Source organism: Nerophis lumbriciformis, linkage group LG09 (genome assembly GCF_033978685.3).
Source record: "Nerophis lumbriciformis linkage group LG09, RoL_Nlum_v2.1, whole genome shotgun sequence".
Classification (NCBI taxonomy): domain Eukaryota; kingdom Metazoa; phylum Chordata; class Actinopteri; order Syngnathiformes; family Syngnathidae; genus Nerophis; species Nerophis lumbriciformis.
The window spans coordinates 31,596,121-31,623,948 of NC_084556.2; the positions used below are offsets into that span (position 1 = coordinate 31,596,121).

General features: G+C 40.3%; 2 protein-coding genes across 7 annotated transcripts in view; one reads left to right on the top strand and one right to left on the bottom strand.

The window, feature by feature from the left end:
- zswim7 (zinc finger, SWIM-type containing 7) overlaps positions 1 to 27,828 on the bottom strand; it is an 82,909-nt gene that overhangs the window by 10,870 nt on the left and 44,211 nt on the right. Inside the window, exons 6-7 of one of the 5 annotated variants that reach the window (XM_061961977.2) lie at positions 27,376 to 27,464; positions 11,873 to 12,159 (exon numbers count right to left, since the gene is read on the bottom strand). The exons of 1 other annotated variant lie outside the window; for it this stretch is intronic. The gene's annotated coding sequence lies outside the window, so the exon portion shown is untranslated. Of the gene's footprint in view, positions 1 to 11,872; positions 12,160 to 20,109; positions 21,254 to 26,664; positions 27,020 to 27,375; positions 27,465 to 27,828 lie in introns of those variants that run through there. 3 more of the 5 variants (XM_061961975.2, XM_061961979.2, XM_061961981.2) reach the window with 3 other exon arrangements.
- adora2b (adenosine A2b receptor) lies at positions 1,760 to 27,633 on the top strand. 2 transcript variants are annotated; one of them, XM_061961973.2, is made up of 2 exons: positions 1,760 to 2,306; positions 26,413 to 27,633. In XM_061961973.2, the coding sequence occupies exons 1-2, from the start codon at positions 1,987 to 1,989 to the stop codon at positions 27,107 to 27,109; spliced, it is 1,017 nt and encodes a 338-aa protein (XP_061817957.1). In that variant the 5' UTR covers positions 1,760 to 1,986; the 3' UTR covers positions 27,110 to 27,633. The 2 variants fall into 2 exon arrangements, with proteins under 2 accessions (XP_061817957.1, XP_061817958.1); XM_061961974.2 differs by lacking the exon at positions 1,760 to 2,306 and adding an exon at positions 26,053 to 26,160.

The window sequence follows — 27,828 nt, forward strand, 5'->3', positions numbered from 1 at the left end:
AACAAACAGCAAGATATAGCGACATTAGCTCGGATTCAGACTCAGATTTCAGCGGCTTAACACTGTCTGATAAGATAATTACTAACAACTATGAACTAGGTTTACAGCATATGAAATATATTTGGCAACAACATGCACTTTGAGAGTGCAGACAGCCCATTTCAGGCGCTAAGAACATATATTTTTCCACGATTTCAGCACTCAGGTTAACCATACCTAAATAGACACAAAATACTGCATTACACAAGACCACCCGAATGTACTCGAATGATTGAAAAAAATAAATGTTTTTAAGCTAAATTATTGGTAAACACAGTTTATGTATAATAATTTACGTAAAACCGCGAGTAATGAATAAAGTTTTCATCAATTAATATATTCTGTAGACATACCCTCATCCACTCTCTTTTCCTGAAAGCTGATCTGTCCAGTTTTGGAGTTGATGTCAGCAGGCCAGGGAAGCTAGGGTCGATATTCTTCTCTTGATCATCTTCGGTGGCATAAGGGACGGTGTGAGCCAAGACATCCAGGGGGTTTAGCTCGCTCGTCTGCGGGAACAAACTGCCGCCATTGCTTGCCGTGCTACCGAGGTCCGTTGTTCCTGAATAGCTCACACACTCCGGCAGATTCAATGGGGGTCTGGCGGCAGATTTCTTTGACTTTATCGTTGGAAATGCATCTGCTTTGAGTGTCGCAGGATATCCACACATTCTTGCCATCTCTGTCGTAGCATAGCTTTCGTCGGTAAAGTGTGCGGAACAAACGACTGACCATTTCGTCGGCTTTTCCACAGCCTCGTATTTTGAACAAATTTCGTCCAATTTCTTGCCACTTTCGCATCTTTGGGCCACTGGTGCAACTTGAATCCGTCCCTGTTCGTGTTGTTACACCCTCCGACAACACACCGATGAAAGTGAGAAAATGGCGGATTGCTTCCCGATGTGACGTCACGTTGTGACGTCATCGCTCCGAGAGCGAATAATAGAAAGGCGTTTAATTCGCCAAAATTCACCCATTTAGAGTTCGGAAATCGGTTAAAAAATATATGGTCTTTTTTCTGCAACATCAAGGTATATATTGACGCTTACATAGGTCTGGTGATAATGTTCCCCTTTAACTGTTTTTGTATTTTTTTACTTTCTTTTTTATTCAAGAAAATATTTTTAATTTATTTATCTTATTTTATTTTATTAATATTTAAAAAAAAGGATCTCATCTTCACCATACCTGGTTGTCCAAATTAGGCATAATAATGTGTTAATTCCACGACTGTATATATCACCATCGGTTTATATCGGTATCGGTAATTAAAGAGTTGGACGATATCGGATATCGGCAAAAAGCCATTAACGGACATCCCTAATGCTAACTTTTGTCACGTGTGGGAAGTACTTACTTTTTTAGTCATGAGCTGAAAAAAACAAAAGATTAGAGTGTGTGAAAATTAGGGAGTCAAACAAGTCCCAAGAGAAAGTGACAAACTATCATTGCTAAGCTGACTAATACTAATAATGCCATACTTCATCATTTCCTGTGCGTGTACGCCTGAGCCCGGCATATGGACGTGGCTGCATCTGTGCGTAATTACGCACGGACTCCGTGACGCTTGCTTGGGATTTCCTCTTGTATGTGACAGCTCGTGCGTGTGCGTGTGCGTGTGCGAGAGAGGGTAGTCGCGTTGTGGGCGTGGCTTCGATGAAAAATGTCCTCCCTTTTTCTCTCGTCCCTCCTCTGCTTGAAAAGTGCGCTCAGTGGGAAAGTTGGGCAGAAAGTCCACAGTGCGTGTCCACGCACAGGCGATGCACACCTTGCCAGAGGCGAGAAAGTGCGTGGAAGCAACATTCCGACGCGTCAATGAGATGATTTGGCTCCCCCAGATGGCTCCTTTGCCCGCGCCCACTTGTGGAATAAAGTTGTGTCAGAGCCAAAAGACTTGGCGCCTCTTCGGTGACTTTTAGGAGCTTCCAGCGCCACACTCCCGCTGACATGAAGACGCTCTACATCGCCATTGAAGTGGCCATCGCGCTCCTCTCCGTGTCCGGCAACGTGCTGGTGTGCTGGGCGGTGGCCATCAACACCACCTTGAAGAACGCCACCAACTACTTCCTGGTGTCTCTGGCCGTGGCGGACATCTTGGTGGGCTGTCTCGCCATCCCCTTCGCCATCACCATCAGCATCGGCATCTGCCTGGACTTCTACGGCTGCCTCTTCCTCGCCTGCTTCGTCCTGGTCCTCACGCAGTCCTCCATCTTCAGCCTCCTCGCCATCGCTATCGACAGATACTTGGCCGTCAAAATCCCGCTAAGGTGAGTTTTTATCCTCCCGAACACCCTTTGTCTTCTTAATTGAGTCAAAGTTGACCTTTGCTCCTTCCTGACTCTTCTAACCGACACTTTCATCTACGAGCTACCAGGTGTGTCCACGTCGTTTAGTCAAAAATCAAATATTAAATAGGGTCATTTTAGCCATTGAATATATATCAAAGTTCCCGCAATACGTGGACTTAATCCTTTTTCCTGTCAGTGTAGCATTAATACTAGGGGTGCTGCAAACAATTCACACCTGAATGGCGATTCTCATTTATATGACTTAAAATTAGAGATTTAAATGCTTTAAAATGTAATATCGGATATTATCGGTATCGTTTTTTTATCGGTATCGTTTTTTGTTTTTGTTTTTTTTAATTATTAAATCAACATAAAAAACACAAGATACACTTACAATTAGTGCACCAACCCAAAAAACCTCCCTCCCCCATTTACACTCATTCACACAAAAGTGAAGTGTGAAGTGAATTATATTTATATAGCGCTTTTTCTCTAGTGACTCAAAGCGCTTTACATAGTGACACCCAATATCTAAGTTACATTTAAACCAGTGTGGGTGGCACTGGGAGCAGGTGGGTAAAGTGTCTTGCCCAAGGACACAACGGCAGTGACTAGGTTGGCAGAAGCGGGGATCGAACCTTCAACCCTCAAGTTGCTGGCACGGCCACTCTACCAACCCCCCCTCCAAAAAAAGGGTTGTTTTTTTCTGTTATTAATATTCTGGTTCCTACAATATATATCAATATATATCAATACAGTCTGCAAGGGATACAGTCCGTAAGCACACATGATTGGTCCACTAATAGTACTAACCTTTAACAGTTAATTTTACTCATTTTCATTCATTACTAGTTTCTATGTAACTGTTTTTATATTGATTTACTTTCTTTTTTATTCAAGAAAATGTTTTTAATTTATTTATCTTATTTTATTTTATTAATATTTAAAAAAAGGACCTTATCTTCACCATACCTGGTTGTCCAAATTACGGTAGGCATAATAATGTGTTAATTCCACGACTGTATATATCAGTATCGGTTGATATCGGTATCGGTAATTAAAGAGTTGGACAATATCGGATATCGGCAAAAAGCCATTATCGGACATCCCTACTTAAAATCGATTCATAATTTCATCCATCCATCCATTTTCTACCGCTTATTCCCTTCGGTGTCGCGCTGGGGCCTATCTCAGCTACAATCGGGCGGAAGGCGGGGTACACCCTGGACAAGTCGCCATCTCATCACAGGGCCAACACAGATAGACAGACAACATTCACACTCACATTCACACACTAGGGCCAATTTAGTGTTGCCAATCAACCTATCCCCAGGTGCATGTCTTTGGAGGCGGGAGGAAGCCGGAGTACCCGGAGGGAACCCATGCAGTCACGGGGAGAACATGCAAACTCCACACAGAAAGATCCCGAGCGCAGGATAGAACCCAGGACCTTCGTATTGTGAGGCACACGCACTAACCCCACTGCCAAAAAATAATTGGTAATCTTTTTTTAAAACGTATTTTAGGCCATCTACGGCTGACTTGCTGTGTGTATAAGTAACTGCAACCTGTTTACAAAAGGTTTTATAATTATTTTTATACCACACAATACCAAGGTCCTGGGTTCGATCCCCAGGCTCGGGGTCTTTCTGTGTGGAGTTTGGAGAACATGCTGTATGAAATGATGAGCTTGTGCAATGTTGGCTCTTCTTAAGTTCTCTTTCCAAGAAAAACTGAGGAGTTGCAGCAGGCCATGTTGGTAATAGTGCTTATTGTCACTCACATTTCATTATTTATGCATTGGCAGGGTCGGGGTTTTTTTTTTTTCATTTCTTTTCATTTTACTTTAATATTTATATTTAGGGGGCAGCAAGGTGTTACAGGGGTTAGTGCGTGTGCCCCACAATACGAAGGTCCTGGGTTCGATCCTGGGCTCAGGATCTTTCTGTGTGGAGTTGGCATGTTCTACCCGGGACTGTGTAGGTTGCCTCCGGGTACTTCGGCTTCCTCCCACCTCCAAAGACATGCACCTGGGGATAGGTTGATTGGCAACACTAAATTGGCCCTGGTGTGTGAATGTGAGTGTGAATGTTGTCTGTCTATTTGTGTTTGCCCTGCGATGAGATGGCGACTTGTCCAGGGTGTACCCCACCTTCCGCCCGAATGCAGCTGAGATAGGCTCCAGCACCCCCCCATCCAAATGGATGGATGGATAATATATTGTGAGAGACCAGGTATGATTGGCACACTTGGTAGACTGCGCTCTCTGTGATAAAAAAATATTAACAATTAACCAAAATATAATAAACAGGAACCCAAATAGCGAATACGATGACGGTGCAGTGGTGAGTAGGGCAAAAGGATGATGAAGTAAACATGAGTTGGTACCCTCATAGTGTTTAGTTCCAGGGTTGTTTCACAGCAACAGGTCTGACAATCTGTTTCTGTTTAGCATATATCAGAGTTGTTGTAAGAGTCACATTCCAATGTTGAAATGAACCCACAAAAAATATTGTTATGCTATACAAAATATATGTATGTGCTTTTTAAATCAGGACGTCCCAGAGGGCTACATGTGGTAAAACAAATATTTTAATCAGTTTGGTAAAGTAAAAAAGGGGGAATAAAAACAAGCAGTTTTATGGAAAATAGAAATGATCATCTTAATCTGTTTGCATGAGTGATTCATTTCAATGGAAAATTCCATTTTTGAAACATGTATTAGTTCATCGCAGCATCGCATGAGAGTTCAGTGAAAAACCCAAATGAAGATGGGTGTGGTCAGCATGACTATGCAATACTATTACCATAGTTACACTACGCTCTCATGCTGTTTATTTCAGGTTTAGCAGGCATACAAAAGTGTTAGACTGTTAGATGATCATGCATCAGTTTGTAATTTTTAAATTAGAATTCTGTGAAACACTAATGAGTCAAACTTGTTTAAAATATGCATGGACTTATCAAACACAATTTACCCTGAAAGGCGCATTATGCTCGACTTCTTGATATTTCCAGTAAGTGAAGAAAACTGACGGTCACATTGGTGGGAATGTTTTGATCATCTCTTGTTGTTTCTTTTACTGGATGCTTTTTTGAAAGCAACACAGCACTCACTGCAGCTTCCTTTGCCACTGAGTTGTTGCACGCTGCAGGGCGCATTGAAGCTGGGAACTGCTGTCATTCCCATTAGCCTCAAACTTCGACAAGAAAGGACATTTCGAGTCGTGTTAGGGAGGATAGTCATCTGGCCCCAAATAAAAGAATATAGAAGATAAATCATGCAAGTAATCCAGGCACGGGGCGTCTGATATTTATTTGTTATTGTGAAACATTTCAATACATTTGAGCATAGAAGTGAAGAAGAATGTACTACAACTTTACATTTTCATCCATATCACTTACATATTGTAGACAGTTTAAAGGCACACTAAAGCATAGAAATGTAAAAATACTTGATATGAAAAAGAACCTATGGTGAGCACAAAAACGTAGGAAATGCAATATTAAAGCAGCGTGGACATAAATTGTACAGTAGATACAGTATATGCTACAAGTCATCCATTGTGTATAAACAGAGAGAAAATACACACATGCCTTTACAATTTTCCTTTTCGGGTTTATCATCATGAAAGCCTAGTAAAAGTCAACCCAAAAAAGCCAAAGTAAACAAACTATTTTAAAAATACCCAACGTCAGTCAAGTGAAATGAGCTGATGCCATACTGTCCAGTTTTGTTTTTACTTTTATTCCACTTTTGGACCACATTCTAATAAAAACTTTAGCTTGAATTTAGAGTTATTTAACCCCAAATTAGTTTTAATTGTAGCTTTCATTGTATTAGAGAGGAGCTGTTGTTTATGTTAACAACCTGTTATTGTTGAGCAGTCAGTCAAGTCCACCATGTTTTTCCTTTTCTAAAAAGTGTCCACTTAAATGGTTTCTCTCCACAAACCATAAAACTGCAGTAGGTTGAAAAAAATCCTTTATTATGGTCACATATTCCTTGAATCTTTAGTTTTGGTTATGTGGACAACCACCTATGTCAGGGGTGTCCAAAGTAATGGCCGAGGGGCCATTTTAGACCCGAAGCGAGTTTATTTTTGGCCCTCGACATGTTCTGGAAATGAAAGGAATTTGTTACTAATGTGGTATATTTGATTTAACAATTATAACTATTTGCTTTGTCATCTATAATACACAATTAGCCCTTGGCTATACATCGATATGTTAAAGTGTATATATAATAGTGCTTACAAAGTACAAAGAAGAAGAATTATGAGAAATACTTTCAACCTTATTGAAAATAAGATATTCTTCATCTCAGTATGTTAATAATGACTGACTTAATTATATATTACAAAACTGTTTTATTACTCATTCACGGATATCATTTTACTATAAAAAAGTCAGTAAATGGATGTATATTTTGTAAATGCTTTGAAGTGGGAAAGGGGTAGGATTAAATAAGCTTTGCTTCTTCCTACTCCTTTTCGGACATGATGTGAAGTGAAATGATATGAAATTGTGTGATGTTTTATGTTGTAAGTGTGTTCATGTTCAAAATAAACTAAAGAAATAATTTTTTTGTTGCAGACAATTTAAAAAATTGAAAATCAATGTTTTTTCTCCTCTTGCTTCGGCATACTTTTTCCCGCCAGGACCTTCCGTCGTCCCCCTTACAACCTTAGCTGCACACCTAGCAAAACATGGCTAATGCTAACGAGAGCGAGACGTTTGTTCCGACGGAAAAAAAAACGTTGTCTGTACTTTGGTTTTGTGGCAACAGGCGTGGAAGAAATGACTGCACATTGCACAATTTGTTTGAAAAAAGGCAGCAGCACAACAAACCGAAGCCTCAAACTGGGAAATACAAGTACTTTATGAGGCGAACAAGACCACCAATATCCTTTTACTAATGCAAGCACCAACCAGAACTGAACACAAAAATGAACTTGATATCAATTAGAAAGAGGCAACATTACACACAGCAGACAACACGCACACATACACATTATTGCTATTTACGAGGGAACAAATCAATGATTGAAGTGACAAGCTTCAGCTCCCAATCCAAACAATACCCCCCAGGGTTGCCCCTAAACTGCCACGAAACCTGTGGCGGTGGGGCGTAGTTATGAGCGTGGTCACCATGACGTCATCGAGTGATTTGCTATGATATGATTTTCTTTAAAAAGGCAACAAAAAAATTATACATACATTTAAACAAATATGTTATTATGAATTAGTATAAACATGTTTTTGTTTTGTCATTTTGCCATATTTTCAATTGTTGCTGCTTTTTGTACATTGTACTTTATTTTTTCAAGTGTTTCCAGACTTAATGACTTTTTTTTTAATTAAAAAACGACAAGCAACAAATGTAGCATCTTTTCTGGTGTTATAAAATGTATTCGTGTTTAGACGCTCTTAACTTCTGTCTCTCAGTGTCCCTCACGAAAGAGTCTAGCTGCAGCGAGCATGACTTCACACTTGCTTAGCGCTGTTGCTCGAGTTGGACTTTCTCTTCTTAAAAGCCACCACTGTCCCCTAAATATTTGCACATTTTGGTGATGGCTGTCCGTGGGTATATTTGCAATATATATACAAATTCCGTCCACATTGCACACATGCTGACAACACTCCAGACAGTCACAAAGGCGTGAGTTTTTGCTTACATCTGGTATCGATAGCGCGGTTTTAGTGATCAAAGTCTTTTTCCGGTGGTCAAGTTTTTGGTACATCACTTGTCAATAGTGTGCAAAAATAGGCTATGTATATATTCATTCATACTGTAACGGCCACTAATGTTAAATGTTTAATGTTCGTGTGGTTTGGATTTGATGTCAGTTTTTCCCGTATTTGCACTAAAAGGTGATTGCCGGAGAATGGGGAAGTGTTCTTGTGTGTCCAGGGAAGCGCGGACTCACAAGACGAAAGTAAAAAAAATAGCTTCAGGCTTTGATTTCTTCTGGGGGCTACAATATATTATATTACTTTAATTTGTTTTCAAGTAAAAAAACAACTCATTTTCAAGGTATGACGGTAATAAAAAATGCAGTGGCGGCGCGCCACAATTAATTACATTACCTGCCCCCTCTGTGGACCAGAAGTTATGACGGCCATGGAAGCACTTTATATCTCTTTATTAACCAGAAGTAACACAATCCAGTGAAAAGATTCAACAGAGCTGCTTTAACTACCAACAAACTACCACTGGTACGCTAACAAACACAATTGAGCTAATGCTGCTCTGTCTGGACGCTGACATCACATGTTACTTGGCAACAGGCACTGCCTTTTAAAGGCACACTCAGCTCTAATATGAAACGTCTCAACTGCATAAGTCATTTATATTATTTTTTTTAGTTTTTTTTTTTTTTTTTTAGCAAAGCATTACTTACTTTCCCTAGTAATTCCATAAGTAATTCAATTAAGTTTTGGCAGAGTAACTATAATAAATTACTTTTTCAAATTAATTTTCCAAACACTGATGATGATACCATGTATGATTAAAAAGGAGCACAGTGGAAAAAAATCACTAAAGTAGTCGCTCTGCACGCTGCTAAGATGTGTGAATTAAAAAGCCTTGACTTACTGAAACTATAATCTTTTTCAATGTTTTACTTGATTATTTATTTGCACACAACATACAATACTGCATTTCAATTATAGAAGTTTTGTATTCAAGACATAAGTTTTAATGTTTTCACTTTATTAATCTCAATGTTGAAGATTTATTTGCATGCAATGTGCAATGTTACATTTTTGTTAACAGAAGTATTTTCTTCAAGACAAAAGTGTTGCTTCCCAGAGGAAGCTCTTAATTTAGTTCTTTGAAAATGATTTCAAAAGCACAAATTATATTTGGCCAAAAAGAACAACATTATTCATTCGTTTTATTTCTTGTTTATTTATTTATAACATTTTAATATTTTTAGGTGATATATTTTGCACTTCAACTTAAGGTATATTTTACTGTTGTATTTTTTCATCATTCAGTGTTACAATGTAAATGTGACACTGTATTTCTTGGGGGTTGTTTTTAAATGTGATATATAAATTAATCAACTTAAAATTAGAATTTTGCTAAGACTAAGATGCAGTGTCATTTCAAACTCCTAGTTTTTGATCAAATAAAATAAAAAATGGTTTTGAATTATCTCTGTCATTTTTTTCAATGTTTTTTTTTTTTTTTAAAGTGGGGTAAATAATCATAAATCGAATTTCTTGTAAAAAAAGAATCTAATATTTCATTTTTAGGCCATATCGGACAGGACTACACAAAATATATATACATTTTTTTTCAAATAGCTTAGCATGTATACTGATGTATATTGAATTGGCTTTAGCATCTTTGATGTACAAAGTGGCACCCAGAATTATTTCATTGCTCAGTATTTTGCACTCAGTGAAAAAAGTTTGAACACTCCTGTCTTACGTGGACATCAGTCAGCCAGTCCATGAGGGTTGTCGAGATAACAGACGCCCCCTGTTTGCTCCATGACTCCCATTTTGAGTGGAAAATAGAGACAAGTATTGCATAAATCAGCAGTAATATCACTATGCTAACCAATGTGAACAAGGTGAAATTCCAAAGAACTCGAGCTAATGAATGAGAATCAATTATAAAAGTTCCAAGTCTGATAGCAATAACACGTTGCTTTGTACAAACACTGCACACAATGCAAAATTGTAAAATGTGTTAGCTCAGTCCACAATTTAGCTGTCACCACGGCAACAGCAAAGAGATGTTGTTCCCCTGTTCCAACCCAGTTCAACATGTTTGGCAGCAACATATTTAATTGTCTGATCCTTTACGTGAGCATGATCGTCTCTAAAATAATAGGTCTGGAATAACAAAATGATACTGACGTATCGCACAAGTACAGTATATACAGTAAATATATATATATAGAATAAATGTGTGTATGTGTTGGTCCAGTCAACAACTATTTGGGGCCTGGATCCACTGTCAGTTAATTGTTTTTACAGATGGTAAAAGTGGAAGTAAAAGACCAGAACTACATGCTTTAAAGCCCCTGGGATGGCAAGACACACACACCAACACACTAACCAACACTCTAAGGGACATCGTCTTCCCGTTTATTGTCAGGGATGTTTCTAAGGACATTTCAGCTAAACTCTTCATGTTTATCGCTCTTTATGTGTTTTTAAACATTGATTCTTCACATGTTGGACATGTGAAGATAATTTCTGTTTTTGTTGTCACACGAAGTAGAATTGTCCCCAGTGGGGAGAAAGTGTGGGTAGTGCCCCACCATATCCAGCTGATGGCACTGTGATAAAAATAGGTACTTTTTTGTTCAGAGTAGTAATATAACTGGAAAGTAAAAAAAAAAAAGTTGTCTCATTGATGCAATAAGGCAAAGCTTATCAGAAAATACTTGGCTCTCCATGTACCGCCATAAAGGCCAACATTTATATACAGTAGTATAGTAGGCCAAAGTATTTATTAAAACCAAAGCAGAAATTTTATTTTACAAGTATATTTAATATTTTTGGCCACTGAAAACTTACACACAGTTTGAACAGTAACAGTACTTTAATCAAGTGATTATTTTGTGTACAATTACATGGAGCTGGCATACCACGAGTGGTACATACCACAGTTTGAGAATTACTGCTATGTGTATGTCTGTTTGAGCCACGCAAAGCCTGCATTGCAGAGCTTATGAAGTACAGTAAATATAATATTTTTAAAACATGTAAACGTTTAAGTATATGCATTTAATATATATGGGCAGCACGATGTAACAGAGGTTAGTACTGGTGGCTCACCATAAGAAGGTCCTGGGTTCGACCCCCGGGCTCGGGGTCTTTCTGTGTGAAAATGTTCTCCCCGTGACAGCGTGGGTTCCGGCTTCCTCCAACCTCCAAAGACATGCACCTGAGGATAGGTTGATTGGCAACACTAAATTGGCCCTAGTGTGTGAATGTGAGTGTGAATGTTGTCTGTCTATCTGTGTTGGCCCTGTGATGAGGTGGAGACTTGTCCAGGGTGAACCCCGCCTTCTGCTTGAATGCAGTTGGGATAGGCTCCAGCACCCCCCGTGACCCAGAGAGGGACAAGCGGTAGAAAATGAATGGATGAATGTATATTTCATTTAAATAAAATGAAAAAAAGAACATAAAGTAGTTAGCAATACAAATGTTAACTGAACAGTTAACATTTGTATTGTTTGAATCTGTGCTTGAGCGTCTCTGTGTGGTGTTTGTAAGTTCTTCCAGCAGTCGACTCTTTTCTTGTTAAAAGAGGATTTACATAAAACACAGAGCATAGTACAAATATGACAAAGATTGCGTCAATAACTTAGTTATTGATGCAATCTCGCATGACTGGAATGTTCCTGCTTCATGTTTTTTTGTCAACACAACTGATCGATATTATTGATCGCTGGATCACTAACACATTCCAGCTGGGATTACAGCACAATAAAGTGAGATAAAAGTGGTTCAGGGTGAAGTGAAGGTTTTTGACGCTTAACTGCAAATTAAGTCCATACTTCAATGACTAATATGATTGATTAGGGGGAAAAATTAAGGTTCCATTTATTAAAAAGACACACTTGATCTTAAAAATTTGACATGTTCTTTTTCAAACAGCAAATGATTTGTTTGACACTCAATCAATAACAGGTTGCAGCCAAGTAGTGCACAACATTTAGCTTCAATTTATTTAAGACACATTCAATCAACAATTTTATACAATTGACAGAACTCTTCCTGATCAATGAACTAATGAAAATCAACTTTGTATGCACACACACCTGATGTGGCGAGTCTGCAGTTCCATGATGCCATACTTCATCTGTGGAAATAATAAGAGACAATGTTGTAGTATTTCTACTTCACTCTTTTTAAGTTCACTTAGTAGTTGTTAAGACTGATGTGCAAAAGTGATACTGAGGGTGCATTATCAAAGTAGTCATCAGGAGAACGGACTTGTCACATAAATGTATACAGGTGTAGTAGTATTAGGTAGAGGTGGGAGTCTTTGGTCACCTCACGATTCCATTACGATTACTATTCAGGAGCTACGATTGGATTAAAAATCAATTATTGATGCATCTTTAATTTATATATATTAATGCAGTTTTACATTTCTTTTCGTTTCACTAAATAAGCGATTATCACTTCCGACTTTTAAAAACAGTGCACTTCCCATCACATTTATTAAATTAATGGAAATGAGTGCAAAACTGTAACATAAGTACCCTATAATAAAGGAGCTGGTCAGATCTCTCAGGGAGGTGGCTCACTGCAGTCAGCCTAATTTTAGAACTGTCTGCATTACTTTAATTACAATAAATAAATCGATTATTGACGTTTACTCATCGATTTTACAATCAATTATTTCCCCCACCTCTAGTATCAGAAGTAGTACAGAAGCACATCATCCACTTCCTGTACTAAAATGTGCACAAACATTATTTCATGTTGACTTTACTCCTTAGTCTATTCCAGATGACCACTGAAGCATGAAAGCTGAACAATTTCTGAATACACTGGAACTGCTTTACGTCGACGCCCCTCAGACTGGCTGACTCACGTCGACATACGCAGACGATGATCAATCCAAAACTTGAGATTGCTTGCACTTTTAGAGACATAAAAATAGGTGAAAATACACGATTTTTTTAAGCTAACGCCATATGTTGACATAGTTTTCCTCCAAATACACACTGCGGTATTTTAATTTTGACAACCATAACCAGTGTTGGGTTAGTTACTGAAAACCAGTAACTAGTTACAGTTACTAGTTACTTTATTTCAAAAGTAACTCAGTTACTTAAACCAAAAAGTAATGCGTTACTGTGAAAAGTAACAATTTAGTTTTTAAAGGCCCCATTTAATGCCAATTTAGCCTTCATTTCAGTACTGTTATTGCACTGGAGAATAATACAATGTGTTGATCAACTTGACATGCATTTGCATCACTGAACTCTGCTAAGCAATGTGGTCTACATACAACACACAAAGACAAAGATATGTTTCAAAGGGACAATTTGTTTCAGGCCAGAACAAATTGACAAAACTATTTTAAATAGCTGCTACATAACATACATAAATAACAAACAGCATAGTAACAACATAGCTGTAAACCAAGGAAGGCACACACTACATACACAAAGCCTAACCAGGCGTTTTTTTATCTCAAGGAATTCTGAAATAAAATCATGTCTGAAGCCCAGAACACTCTACACATTTCCCCACTTAGTTTAGAGAAAAGGAAAGATTGGCCTGGCCCACTAGCATCCCTCTTTATGTTTGTGAACTTTAGAGTCCAAACATTTAGAGTGACGTGATAATCAAACACTCTAGAAGTCTACAATGAAAGAGTATATAAGAGAATTGACAGAGTGTGTGTGCCTTCAGTGTGCAGTGCCTCGTTAAAATTCAGCCGCTGTTGGAGGTGGAGGTGAAGTGTGTGTCTCTTTACTAGCTTCGTCGAAGCATGTTGTTTTTGTAGCGGTTTCAGCATATTTGAATTGCTAGGAATGGATCTTTGATCCAAGACACAACTTACATTCAACTAAAATGTTATTTTCTTTGTGCTCGACAAAAGAAAAGTACTGAAAATATCTCCATGTTAAGAAACTCGGCTTCGGGCTTCGGCATGATGTCTTGTTAGTAAACACAGACACACCCCCTCCCACACACACACAAACACACACACACACAAACACAGACACACACACACACAAACAGCGCGCGGCGTGCCTCTTCCTTGTCGCCTCTTCCGCAGCGCTGCAATAAAACACTCAGATCTTCTCAGTCTGTAGCCGATACTACATAAAAAATAACGCAAAATAACGCAGTAACGCATCATGTAGTAACGGTAACTGAGTTACTGAATATAAAAAATAACGCGTTAGATTACTATTTACCGCCGATAGTAACGGCATTACAGTAACGCGTTACTTTGTAACACGTTAGTCCCAACACTGACCATAACAATAGTTTTCTTTTTTTTAAATTGAGCATTAATTGTGCAAACCTGTATACTGTATGTAATGATACATACAGTATAAAACCATGAAAATGGTTTCATTTAAAACAATGTAAACAAAGCACCAAAGCAGGAGAATAAATAAAAGGAGAAAAGTTAATAAGATGCTATTACAGTGTAAGTGCTAATACGCATCATCAGTAAATAATATTGCATGTCAATACCAGTGTATTATAGAGCTTTGGACAATAGTTTAATAACATGCACAAATCACATTTAGTTTAGTTGATGTGATAGACTCCAGGTCAATAGTCGGGTTGCAATCAGGTGACCTAGAGGCACATCCGAGCACTTATGGGTTTCAGGCGATGCTCTAGCGCAGACCTGGGCATTCAGCGGCCCGCGGCCCACATCCGGCCCTTTGTGCGTCCCTGTCCGGCCCGCGTGAGGCCAATCATAAATTACAAAATAAATTTGAAAAATAATCTATGTCGAGTGTGCAATACAACGGTGCTGCTTTTATTTTGAAAAGTGATATTTATGGGCGTATGTCCGTGTGTAACCTGTGAGTGAAGGTGCAAAGCGACAAGTGATGCCCGGTTACCACCGAGATGTCAGCTCACGCTAAAAAAAGAAAAGTTGATGACGAATGCCGTGTTTTCAACAAGATATGGACTCCCAAGTATTTCTTTACAGAGATGAAAGGTAAAGCCGTGTGCTTAATTTGTGGTACACAGGTTGCTGTGTTTAAAGAATATAATTTGAATCGCCACTACACGACGAAACACGAGGAAAAATACCGGAATCTGTCTGATGAAGCGCGCGCAAGGGAGGCTGATGTGTTGATGGTAAAACTGCAAACCCAACAAGGACTTTTTGCCAAATTCCACTTCCCCAGATATGTAGCCGTCAGGACAAGTTTCGTCGTTTCTCACAAAATCGCCAGAAAAAGTAAGGCGTTTTCTGACGGAGAGTTTATTAAGGAGTGCTTATTGGACTCTGTTGCGCTGATATGCCCGAAGAAGAGGGGCGCATTTGAGAACGTGTCACTCTCCCGACGCACTGTAACGAGGCGGGTTGAGACCATCGCTGGAAACTTGGAGCTTCAGCTGAAGAACAGAACGGCCGTCTTTGACTGTTTTTCGCTGGCTTTGGATGAGAGCTGCGATGTACGTGACACCGCCCAGCTGCTCATCTTCTTACGTGGGATAACTGCAGACTTTCAAATCACGGAGTAGCTGGCAGCCATGCAGTCAATTAAAGAGACAACCACAGGTTGTTCACATAGGTAAATGCGTGTTTGGACATGTTAGGACTGAAATGTGACAACAGATGGTTGTCCAAATCTGACAGGGAAAAATGTTGGACTTTTAAAGAGGATGTAGGATAAAGTGACAGAAATTGACATTTTTGCATTGTATTAAACATCAGGAAGTGTTGTGTAAGACAGTGTTAAAAATAAAACGATCAAAAGTAATTTGCTTTTGTATAAAGTTAAGATAGGTTAAATTAAATTATTATTATTATTATTATTATTTATCTTACGGTATATCAAAAATAATTTGAGCAAGATTTAATTGAAATATTGTCGGTGTGGCCCTCCAGCAGCGCTCGGGTTGCTCATGCGGCCCCCGGTAAAAATTAATTGCCCACCCCTGCTCTAGAGTCCCATTAGGCTCCTGTTTATTTATCTGCACCAGTGCAGATAGGGGTGTATTTTTAAATGTTTAGAGGCAAATATAAAAGTGATCATGAAATTTTTTTTTTTAAAGGATGGAGTGAATTTATATACTCTTAAAAAAAATTTTTTTTTAATGATTTAAACCATTTATTGATTGATTGAAACTTTTATTAGTAGATTGCACAGTACAGTACATATTCCGTACAATTGACCACTAAATGGTAACACCCGAATAAGTTTTTCAACTTGTTTAAGTCGGGGTCCACGTAAAACAATTCATGGTACAAATATATACTATCAGCATAATACAGTCATCACACAAGTTAATAATCAGAATATATACATTGATTTATTTACATTATTTACAATCCGGGGGATGGGATGTGGAGGGCGGGGGGTTAGGATTGGTTGATATCAGCATTTCAGTCATCAACAATTGCATCATCAGAGAAATGGACATTGAAACAGTGTAGGTCTGACTTGGTAGGATATGTGCAGTGAACATAGTGAGTTCAGAAAGCATAAGAACAAGTATATACATTTGATTATTTACATTTGATTATTTACAATCCGGGGAGGTGGGATGTGATGGGGGGAGGGTGTTAGCCAAGGTTTGAAGTTGCCTGGAGGTGTTCTTTTAGAGCGGTTTTGAAGGAGGATAGAGATGCACTTTCTTTTACACCTGTTGGGAGTGCATTACATATGGATGTGGCATAGAAGGAGAATGAGTTAAGACCTTTGTTAGATCGGAATCTGGGTTTAACGTGGTTTGTGGAGCTCCCCCTGGTGTTGTGGTTATGGCGATCATTTACGTTATGGACGTTACTGCTCTCTATGACCTCACTTCATTTGACACTCACAGTATTTAGAGAAGAAAAGATTGGAGGCACATTATGTCTTTACATCTTAGGGGTCCACAAACTAAGTAAAAATTAATGAAAGACAAAGTTGGACTGATTCGTGCATCGTTAATTAACTCATTTGATTGACATAACGAGTGCCATGCTGTTGTGATCGTGACGCTAATAAGAAAAAGTTTGCAGATGATTTCCTGCTACAAATTTTAGTCTCATCTACAATTAATGTCTGCAGTTGTTTTTATGGTGTGAAGTATATTTTGTCTCATTATTTGGCTGTATATGTCCCTGTTCAGCATGAATCTTTACTCGCGATATCAAGATATAGTCTATGCTGTTGAACGTATGAGCGATGTATTCATCTAGTTTATTATTACTACTAAGGATATTTTCTTGACGCTAACAAATATCACCAAAGACACTATAATGTGGTCAACATAAGCTTTTAGTTTATGTTATGAAAATTGACCACAAAAATACGGTGGATTGGACCAACAATCACAATATTTATTACTCAGACCAAACATGACGTTAGTTTATTTGCGCAAGCAAATTTAGACATAGCGACCACAAAAGAACACAAACTAATGTGATCTATTGTCCTTTCTTGATGTTTAGTTCTGCTCTCAAACACTATTAATATCATAGAGAATAAACTAGATTGCATCACAGAAAGTTTTTCAAACAAATCAAATGTTCAAACAAACATTTTACAAAGTAATCGCTGCAGACACGAGCATGACCGATTGTATTCCGCAAGATGATGAAAGTGATATTTTTAGGAGCCATTTCCTTCAATGCACTTTTGTTTTTCCCCGACTTTATTACCTTAATGAGCCACTTCTCTTTCCTTTCTCCCTACATGAACAACTGGAACACCCAAGAACAGAACAGCAATACAGCATTTTCTGCTCAAACTCTACATTCACTCTCACTTGTTTTAATTCTATGCTCAAGCTGCTTGACCATCGTGTGAATTAAGCTGCGAAGAAGAAAAACGGATGTGACATCATATGCAACCCTCCTATTGTTAAATATGTTCACAAAATACTCCTACACAAACTGAAATCTTTAGATTTTTTTAAATAACTAAAATAATTACACCCACTGTGGGAAAGCCCATTATTTTGCATGATTTGTGTTTCTTATGCTTCCCCGACAAGGGTGTTCTGGTCCATCCATCCATCCATCCATCTTCTTCCGCTTATCCGAGGGCGGGTCGCGGGGGCAGCAGCTTAAGCAGGGAAGCCCAGACTTCCCTCTCCCCAGCCACTTCGTCCAGCTCCTCCCGGGGGATCCCGAGGCGTTCCCAGGCCAGCCGGGAGACACAGTCTTCCCAACGTGTCCTGGGTCTTCCCCGTGGCCTCCTACCGGTCGGACGTGCCCGAAACACCTCCCTAGGGAGGCGTTCGGGTAGCATCCTGACCAGATGCCCGAACCACCTCATCTGGCTCCTCTCGATGTGGAGGAGCAGCGGCTTTACTTTGAGCTCCCCCCGGATGACAGAGCTTCTACCCTATCTCTAAGGGAGAGCCCCGCCACCCGGCGGAGGAAACTAATTTCGGCCGCTTGTACCCGTGATCTTGTCCTTTCGGTCATGACCCAAAGCTCATGACCATAGGTGAGGATGGGAACGTAGATCGACCAGGTAAATCGAGAGCTTTGCCTTCCGGCTCAGCTCCTTCTTCACCACAACGGATCGATACAGCGTCCGCATTACTGAAGACGCCGCACCGATCCGCCTGTCGATCTCACGATCCACTCTTCCCTCACTCGTGAACAAGACTCCGAGGTACTTGAACTCCTCCACTTGGGGAAATATCTGTTCCCCAACCCGGAGATGGCACTCCACCCTTTTCCGGGCGAGAACCATGGACTCGGACTTGGAGGTGCTGATTCCCATCCCAGTCGCTTCACACTCAGCTGCGAACCGATCCAGTGAGAGCTGCAGATATTGGCCAGATGAAGCCATCAGGACCACATCATCTGCAAAAAGCAGAGACCTAATCCTGCATCCACCAAACCAGATACCCTCAACGCCCTGACTGCGCCTAGAAATTCTGTCCATAAAGATTATGAACAGAATCGGTGACAAAGAGCAGCCTTGGCGGAGTCCAACCCTCACTGGAAACGTGTCCGACTTACTGCCGGCAATGCGGACCAAGCTCTGACACTGATCATACAGGGAGCGAACCGCCATAATAAGACAGTCCGTTACCCCATACTCTCTGAGCACTCCCCACAGGACTTCCCGGGGTACACGGTCGAATGCCTTCTCCAAATCCACAAAGCACATGTAGACTGGTTGGGCAAACTCCTATGCACCCTCAAGGACCCTGCCGAGAGTATAGAGCTGGTCCACAGCTCCACGACCAGGACGAAAACCACACTGTTCCTCCTGAATCCGAGGTTCGACTATCCGGCGTAGCCTCCTCTCCAGTACACCTGAATAGACCTTACCGGGAAGGCTGAGGAGTGTGATCCCACGATAGTTGGAACACACCCTCCGGTTCCCCTTCTTAAAAAGAGGAACCACCTCTGTTCTGGTGTCCTACTCTATTCAGCGGCCCTTAAATGCACCATAAAAACAACTTGTCATATTCCTCCGAGTATAGAATTATCACTCCGTGCTAAGAGAGCACAGCTTGTAGGTTTAATGTGCACGATTAAATATCTTAGTTGCTCAGACAGCAATGTGTTTACGTAATTTGGGGTATGTCGTTTCTTAATGGGGAAAGACGTTAATGTTTCTTGTTTTCATGTTAGCATTTAAGATAGCGCTAGTCAGTTTGTGAGTTTATCAAAGTGCAGTTATCAATCACGGCTTTTCGATCATTTTAATTTAAAGCTGTAAAACTATCCGCAGTTATCAATAATACATTTTATCATTACGTCCCTAGTTGGGTGACATAAACGGGTTGTCGACTTAAGCGAGTTCCACTGTATTCATTAACAAGAATGAGTACACCTATGGTGAAAATGAGTCAAAATGTGAAACCCTACTGTGTTGCATTTACTATGATCTTTTTCTGACACCACACCACATGTTGGCGTTGGTACAGACATCCCAGCGCTCGCCATTGTGTCATGTCTGTTAGCATGAAGGCCAAGTGAGCTTGTCCATGTTGTAGAAGCTGCAGAAAGTCAAACCAAATAAAATATTGGGTTAGTCTGTGAGGCTTGACAAATGTTCTTGGCCTCAGGGTGGAGATGTATGTTGTAAGTTTAGTACAATTAGTACATAGAAAAAAAAGGATGCCAGTGTGCTGCGTCATGCCACAACTAATCCAGTCACCAACCCGACTGGACAGCTACTATTTGACTCTTAAAACAGCAAGCCGGGATCGGGGGGTTGGGGTGATGGCGGGTTTAATGTTTAAGCTTTACTTAGCGAGCAAAGCTGGAGAAGAACAGGTGTGAGGCTCAACATGAGCAGCAGTGTGGTCTATAATTCATTGGCCCTGAGGTGGTGGCTGTGTTGTTGCTGATGGCCACAGGGCAGAGTTCACACGCCACAAATGTCCCGGGAGTCCCCATTGGGCTCATTTACGACAAGAATAATGCTGGAGTGGTGCTAAACTGGGATAATGATTGACAGCTTGTCTAAAAGCAAAACTTTATTTACTGCTTCTTTGAACACTTTTATCACAACTTTGCCTTATCTGGTGTTTCTTTTTATCACACTGTGCAAAAGTCTAGGCCACCGTTGGTTGTTTTAGTGAAACATTGAAGATTTCAAAGTTTAGGGAAGGTTAAAGAAGTCGACCTGTAAAGGCTTTAATGCATTTTAACTTTTTGTGAGTAGTTAATATTGAAGCTGCACATTCATTGGAATAGATTTCCCCTTACGGGCATGTAAATCTAATAATTGCATGAGTTATCTTGTTTGCTTTCTAGTTATTGCATTTGTAAAACAGAGAAAATAAATTGCATGTCAGATGAATTGATTTGTCCAATCGCATTACAGCAATTCCCAGAGGCATGCAAATGCGCCCCCTAGTGGCTGTCATTAGCACCAGGACACCACCTGATTAGATCACTGATTTTCTGTCAGTGAGCTAACCTTTAAACTTCTCCTTTCAAAAATCCAATCTTTGGAACCAATCAGTGATCACGCTTAAACCTTTGAAGTGTGTACTTAATAAGTAAGTTTCAAACCCAAACGTTATTGTTGGTCATTAGCACAGGACTGGGATTAGTGTGAAAGAGGTTGTTGGTGCTACGTGTGTGTCCGCATGTGTCTGATTCATTAGCAAGCGCTCGCCGCCTGACGTCACCCCAGGAAACGGGCTCAAGCGATGTTCAGGACACGGCGCCGACAAGGACACGGCGTTTGTCCCCAGAACTCCTGCTGGGCTAACAAATCTGCTTGATTGGCCTCTTTTGTTTCCACCTGCGAGGAAGCTTCTTAAGTCTGCAGGATGAAATGCAAGAAAACAGGATGGGGCAGACTTGAGTTGGTCTGTAAAATGAGAAGGACACAATGCAAATGAAGCATCTTCAGGCTAAATGTGCTTCGTTGTTGAATACGTTTCTGCTGAGTGTGCAGACTCTGCAAATCATCTTGGATTTAGTCGGTCAGATTATTGTTTGCTTAACAAAGTACAGTCACAACACTCAACTGTAGGAAATGATGAGCTTGTGCAATGTTGGCTCTTCTTCACTTCTCTTTCCAAGACAAACTGAGGAGTTGCAGCAGGCCATGTTGGTAATAGTGCTCATTGTCACTATCACATTTCATTATTTATATATTGGCCTGGTCGGGGTTTGTTTGTTTTTTTCATTTCTTTTCATTTTACTTTAATATTTATATTTGGGGGGCAGCACAGTTGGACAGGGGTTAGTACATGTGCCTCACAATACGAAGATCCTAGGTTCGGGATCTTTCTGTGTGGAGTTTGCAATTCCCTCCTGGTACTCCGGCTTCCTCCCACCTCCGAAGACATGCACCTGGGGATAGGTTGATTGGCAACACTAAATTGTTCCTAGTGTGTGAATGTGAGTGTGAATGTTGTCTGTCTATTTGTGTTTGCCCTGCGATGAGGTAGCGACTTGTCCAGGGTGTACCCCGCCTTCCGCCCGAATGCAGCTGAGATAGGCTCCAGCACCCCCCGCGACCCCGAAAGAAAATGGATGGATGGATTTATATTTGGGTTCAAAGTTTCAATCAAAATGGAGCATAATTAACTCTGTAAAGTTTATTGAATTGTTGTATCCAATATTGTGGACAGAAATTCAATCAATTAATAAATTAATCAGTCTTTAGGAATTTGACTTTTTTGTGATTGTGGTCTAAAATGCATAATTTTGCGGCAGTTTTTTTTCTTCTTTTTTCAAAAGCTTGTTATTTCACAAATGTGTTAATTCAGTTGGTAAGACATATTCTGTTCTTGTCTTCAGTCTGACGAAACAAGCAGCTGTTTTCTGTGTCCTATACAGGAGCACACTTATGTCCAGGAAGTGATATGCAGTGTTTCTCAAATAGTAGGTGTAGTGAGTATTTAGGTTGCGAGGGAGATTTTCATTATTTGTCTCTACAGGACCAAACATGGTGAGGCTGGGTTTTACAAACCCCGTTTCCATATGAGTTGGGAAATTGTGTTCGATGTAAATATAATCGGAATACAATGATTTGCAAATCCTTTTCAACCCATATTCAGTTGAATGCACTACAAAGACAAGATATTTGATGTTCAAACTCATAAACTTTTTTTTTTTTTGGCAAATAATAATTAACTTAGAATTTCATGGCTGCAACACGTGACAAAGTAGTTGGGAAAGGGCATGTTCACCACTGTGTTACATGGCCTTTCCTTTTAACAACACTCAGTAAACATTTGGGAACTGAGGAGACACATTTTTTAAGCTTCTCAGGTGGAATTCATTCCTATTCTTGCTTGATGTACAGCTTAAGTTGTTCAACAGTCCGGGGGTCTCCGTTGTATTTTAAGCTTTATATTGCGCCACACATTTTCAATGGGAGACAGGTCTGGACTACAGGCAGGCCAGTCTAGTACCCGCACTCTTTTACTATGAAGCCACGTTGATGTAACACGTCGCTTGGCATTGTCTTGCTGAAATAAGCAGGGGCGTCCATGGTAACGTTGCTTTGAATGGCAACATATGTTGCTCCAAAACCTGTATGTACCTTTCAGCATTAATGGCGCCTTCACAGATGTGTAAGTTACCCATGTCTTGGGCACTAATACACTCCCATACCATCACAGATGCTGGCTTTTCAACTTTGCGCCTATAACAATCCGGATGGTTTTTTCCTCTTTGGTCCGGTGGACACAACGTCCACAGTTTCCAAAAACAATTTGAAATGTGGACTCGTCAGACCACACAACACTTTTCCACTTTGTATCAGTCCATCTTAGATGAGCTCAGGCCCAGCAAAGCCGACGGCGTTTCTGGGTGTTGTTGATAAACGGTTTTCGCCTTGCATAGGAGAGTTTTAACTTGCACTTACAGATGTAGCGACCAACTGTAGTTACTGACAGTGGGTTTCTGAAGTGTTCCTGAGCCCATGTGGTGATATCCTTTACACACTGATGTCGCCTGTTGATGCAGTACAGCCTGAGGGACCGAAGGTCACGGGCTTACGTGCAGTGATTTCTCCAGATTCTCTGAACCCTTTGATGATATTACGGACCGTAGATGGTGAAATCCCTAAATTCCTTGCAATAGCTGGTTGAGAAACGTTTTTCTTAAACTGTTCAACAATTTGCTCACGCATTTGTTGACAAAGTGGTGACCCTCGCCCCATCCTTGTTTGTGAATGACTGAGCATTTCATGGAATCTACTTTTATACCCAATCATGGCACCCACCTGTTCCCAAGTTGCCTGTTTACCTGTGGGATGTTCCAAATAAGTGTTTGATGAGCATTCCTCAACTTTATCAGTATTTATTGCCACCTTTCCCAACTTCTTTGTCACGTGTTGCTGGCATCAAATTCTAAAGTTAATGATTATTTGCAAAGAAAAAATGTTTATCAGCGTGTCTGATCATGGCGGAGCCAGAAGTCGAGTTTGCTAACATGGAGATATTTTCACTACTTTTCTTTTGTCGAGCACAAAGAAAAATAACATTTTAGTTAAATGTAAATTGTGCTTTGGATCAAAGATCCCATCTACTGCCCAAAACAGCAATTCAAATCTGCTGAAACAAGCTACATAGCAACATGCTTCGACGAAGCTAGTAAAGAGAGACAGAGACTCTGATGCCACTTCACCTCCACCACCACCACCATTCACCGCTGAAGGTACACACACTCTGTCAATCAATGTTCCCTCTAATTGTTCATGTGTGAGCAAATGCAAAAAGTCCCTGAGCATTGAGTGGAGTCCATGTGAGCAACTTTAGACGTGCACACTGTGGCTACACCAGCAGCACACCTGTCCCAAACCTCACTAAATAACAACTTACATCTCCATCCATCCATCCATTTTCTACCGCTTGTCCCTTTCGGGGTCGCTGGAGCCTATCTCAGCTGCATTCGGGCGGAAGGCAGGGTACACCCTGGACAAGTCCCTACCTCATCACAGGGCCAACACAGATAGACAGACAACATTCTCTTATTATTAGAATCAAATGACAGCAGTCATTTCCATTTCTAATATAAGTGTTTAGGCCCACTTATAATGACAATAACAAAAAATATTGTTTTTCATGAACTGTGTACTTGTATTGTTTGTCTGGGTGGAGGTCCTGCTTTGGAAATAATTTGTACCCCTTTCAGACATTGCATTTAGTTCCCATTAAAACATTCACATGTTGCACAATGAGATGTAAGCAGGGGATCATGTGTACATTCCTGCAACTTCCTGTTTGTAAAAAATATATTTTTATTAGTATTTATTTAATATACTAACAGCATTTAATGATTAATATTTATAAATTAAGATTCCTAATAAATGACACTAGAATAAGCACACATTTGATTGGTAAATCATAGTGTAACGACCTGGAATGACACTTTATGTGTGGTGTTGGAGTTGTCCGACTTTTTGTGTGGCTGTAAACGCATCACTGGCTAAGTGCCATATGTGCAAGTGTTGGCGCACGTGAGAGAGCGAGCGGCTGCTGTTGATATAACAAAGTTGCTTTTGGTCTGGTTTGTACTGCAGAAAATGACCAGTTTTGCTAGATATCATTTTTTTTACTAATGTTTTGGTGATGTGTTTATGGCCGACAGTAAAGAGTTTTGCTCAGTAAAGTGATGGATGGAATTCATGTCCTCAAAGCGTCTCGACAGACGTTACAATATTTGAACAATGATGACGAAAACGGTTTTCTCTGTCGTGTCCGTGTCGTGTCGAAAATTGTTATGCGCTTATTTTTTTATTTGATTTTGTGCATGGCATAGATTTGCCGTGCGCAGAGGACGCTTGAGCAGTGCGCAATTGCACATGCGCGCTCCTGAGAGGGAACGTTGCTGTCAATTCTCTTATATACTCTTTCATTCTAGACTTCTAGAGTGTTTGATTATCACATCACTCTAAATGTATAGACTATAAAGTTCACAAACATAAAGAGGGATCCTAGTGGGCCAGGCCAATCTTTACTTATCTCTAAACTAAAACTGGGGAAATGTGTAGTGTTCTGGGTTTCAGACATGATTTTGTATAAGAATTACTTGAGGAAGAAAATGCCTGGTTAGACTTTGTGTATGTAGTGTGTGCCTTTCTTGGTTTACATCTATGCTGTTATTATGCTGTTTGTTACTTATGTATGTTATGTTGCAGCTATTTAGAATAGTTTTGTCAATTTGTTCTGGCCAGAAACAAATTGGCCTTTGTAACATATCTTTGTCTTTGTGTGTTGTATGTAGACCACATGGCTTAGCAGAGTTGAGTGATGCAAATGCATGTCAAGTTGATCAACAGATTGTATTATTCTCCAGTGCAATAACAGTACTGAAATGAAGGCTAAAAGGGCATTAATTGGAGCTTTAAAAAAAAAAGAAAAAAGAAGTAACTAAATAGTTACTTTTCACAGTAACGCATTACTTTTTGGTGTAAGTAACTGAGTTAGTAACTGAGTTACTTTTGAAATGAAGTAACTGTAACTAGTTACTGCTTTTCAGTAACTAACCCAACACTGTCTTTCTGACCCAACATGCTACAATACTACCCAGTAGAAGTAATAAGTACACAGGCACACATGTGTACAAAGCTATGGGTTGCACAGTGATGGAGAAGGGATGAAAAGAAAAAAAGAGGAGTCGTCAGCAGCAAGGAAAACAAGAGAAAGAATTACCAGAATAAAAATAGCCAGAAGTACGACAAGCGATTGACTAACTACAGTAGGAAATGAGGTGTATCTTTTATGTCATTCTTTGAACACAGACAATTTCAAAAAAAATTGCAGGGGTTTGACAAAGTTGTGAGACTGAGCATATCTCACGAGATTGGTTGAATTTGCAAAAATTGGAGGGATTTTTTGGGGGATTTGATGTATTTTCTATGCCAGTGTTAAAATCAGAAAAATGCTGTGTGAAAGATATGTGTCCATTTCCTAAAACGTACGTTATTATTGTGGCTGTAAGCTCATGTGTCTTCTCCTGCAGGTACAAAGAGCTGATGACAGGGAAGAAGGCCAGAAAGATCATTGCTATTTTATGGATCCTGTCCTTTGTCATCGGGCTGGTGCCTTTCTTCGGTTGGAACTTAAAGGACTCTATCTGCGGGAGAGGCAACACCACAGCCGACAACAAAACGGACTTATTACGGAGCTGCAAGCTCAAGTGTTACTTTGAGAGCGTGGTGGACATGGAGTACATGGTCTACTTCAACTTCTTTGTTTGCGTCTTGCTGCCGCTCCTCCTCATGCTGGGCATCTACATGAAGATCTTCACGGTGGCTCGGATGCAGCTGAGGCAGATCGAACTCAAGTGCGTGTCCAACGGGGACAGCCATCACCACAGCCTGCTGCAGCGGGAGATCCGCGCCGCCAAGTCGTTGTCCATCATCGTGGGGCTTTTCGCCATCTGCTGGCTGCCCGTCCACATCCTCAACTGCCTGACGCTCTTCTACCAGAAGCTGCACAAGCCCGAGCACGTCATGTATGTGGCCATCATTCTGTCCCACGCCAACTCGGCCGTCAACCCCATCATCTACGCCTACCGCATCCAGGACTTCAGGAACACCTTCCGCAAGATCCTGGCCCAGCACATCCTGTGCCGCAAAGAGGAACAGTACCTCAGCTCTAATGGCAGCGGGCGCAACAGAGACCAGATCCGCATGACCACAGACCCTCTGCTATAGTCAGCAGTATTTCCATGTTGTCATGTTTACAGAAGCAGGGGATGATGTCAAACGCTGTGAGGTGTCTTGCTTAACTTTTATATTGCCAAGGACTACTTTTATTGTTGTTGCTATTGTCTTATTTAACACCAACTGGATGAACAAACGTTCTGAACCACTTCAACACTCCTCCTTTTATACTGTCTGCAGATGTTTGTTATTATTTATTACAACATTGTCTTTGTCAACAACAAACGTCTTGGTGAGTTTCCACCAGTACTACTTACCACGTACAATACAAGCTTAGTTTTGACCGTGTTTTCTTTTCTGTACTACAGTGGAAGCCGTCTAAGTCGACGTCCTTTGGAATGGCTGCCTGTATGTAACCAAAACTCAAATTAGTACACACTTTACTTTTACCACAGACATAAAGAGAACGGGCGATCATTAAAGGGGAACATTATCACCAGACCTATGTAAGCGTCAATATATACCTTGATGTTGCAGAAAAAAGCCCATATATTTTTTTAACCGATTTCCGAACTCTAAATGGGTAAATTTTGGCGAATTAAACGCCTTTCTAATATTCGCTCTCGGAGCGATGACGTTGTGACGTCACATCGGGAAGCAATCCGCCATTTTCTCGAACACTGAGTCAAATCAGCTCTGTTATTTTCCGTTTTTTCGACTGTTTCCGTACCTTGGAGACATCATGCCTCGTCGGTGTGTTGTCGGAGGGT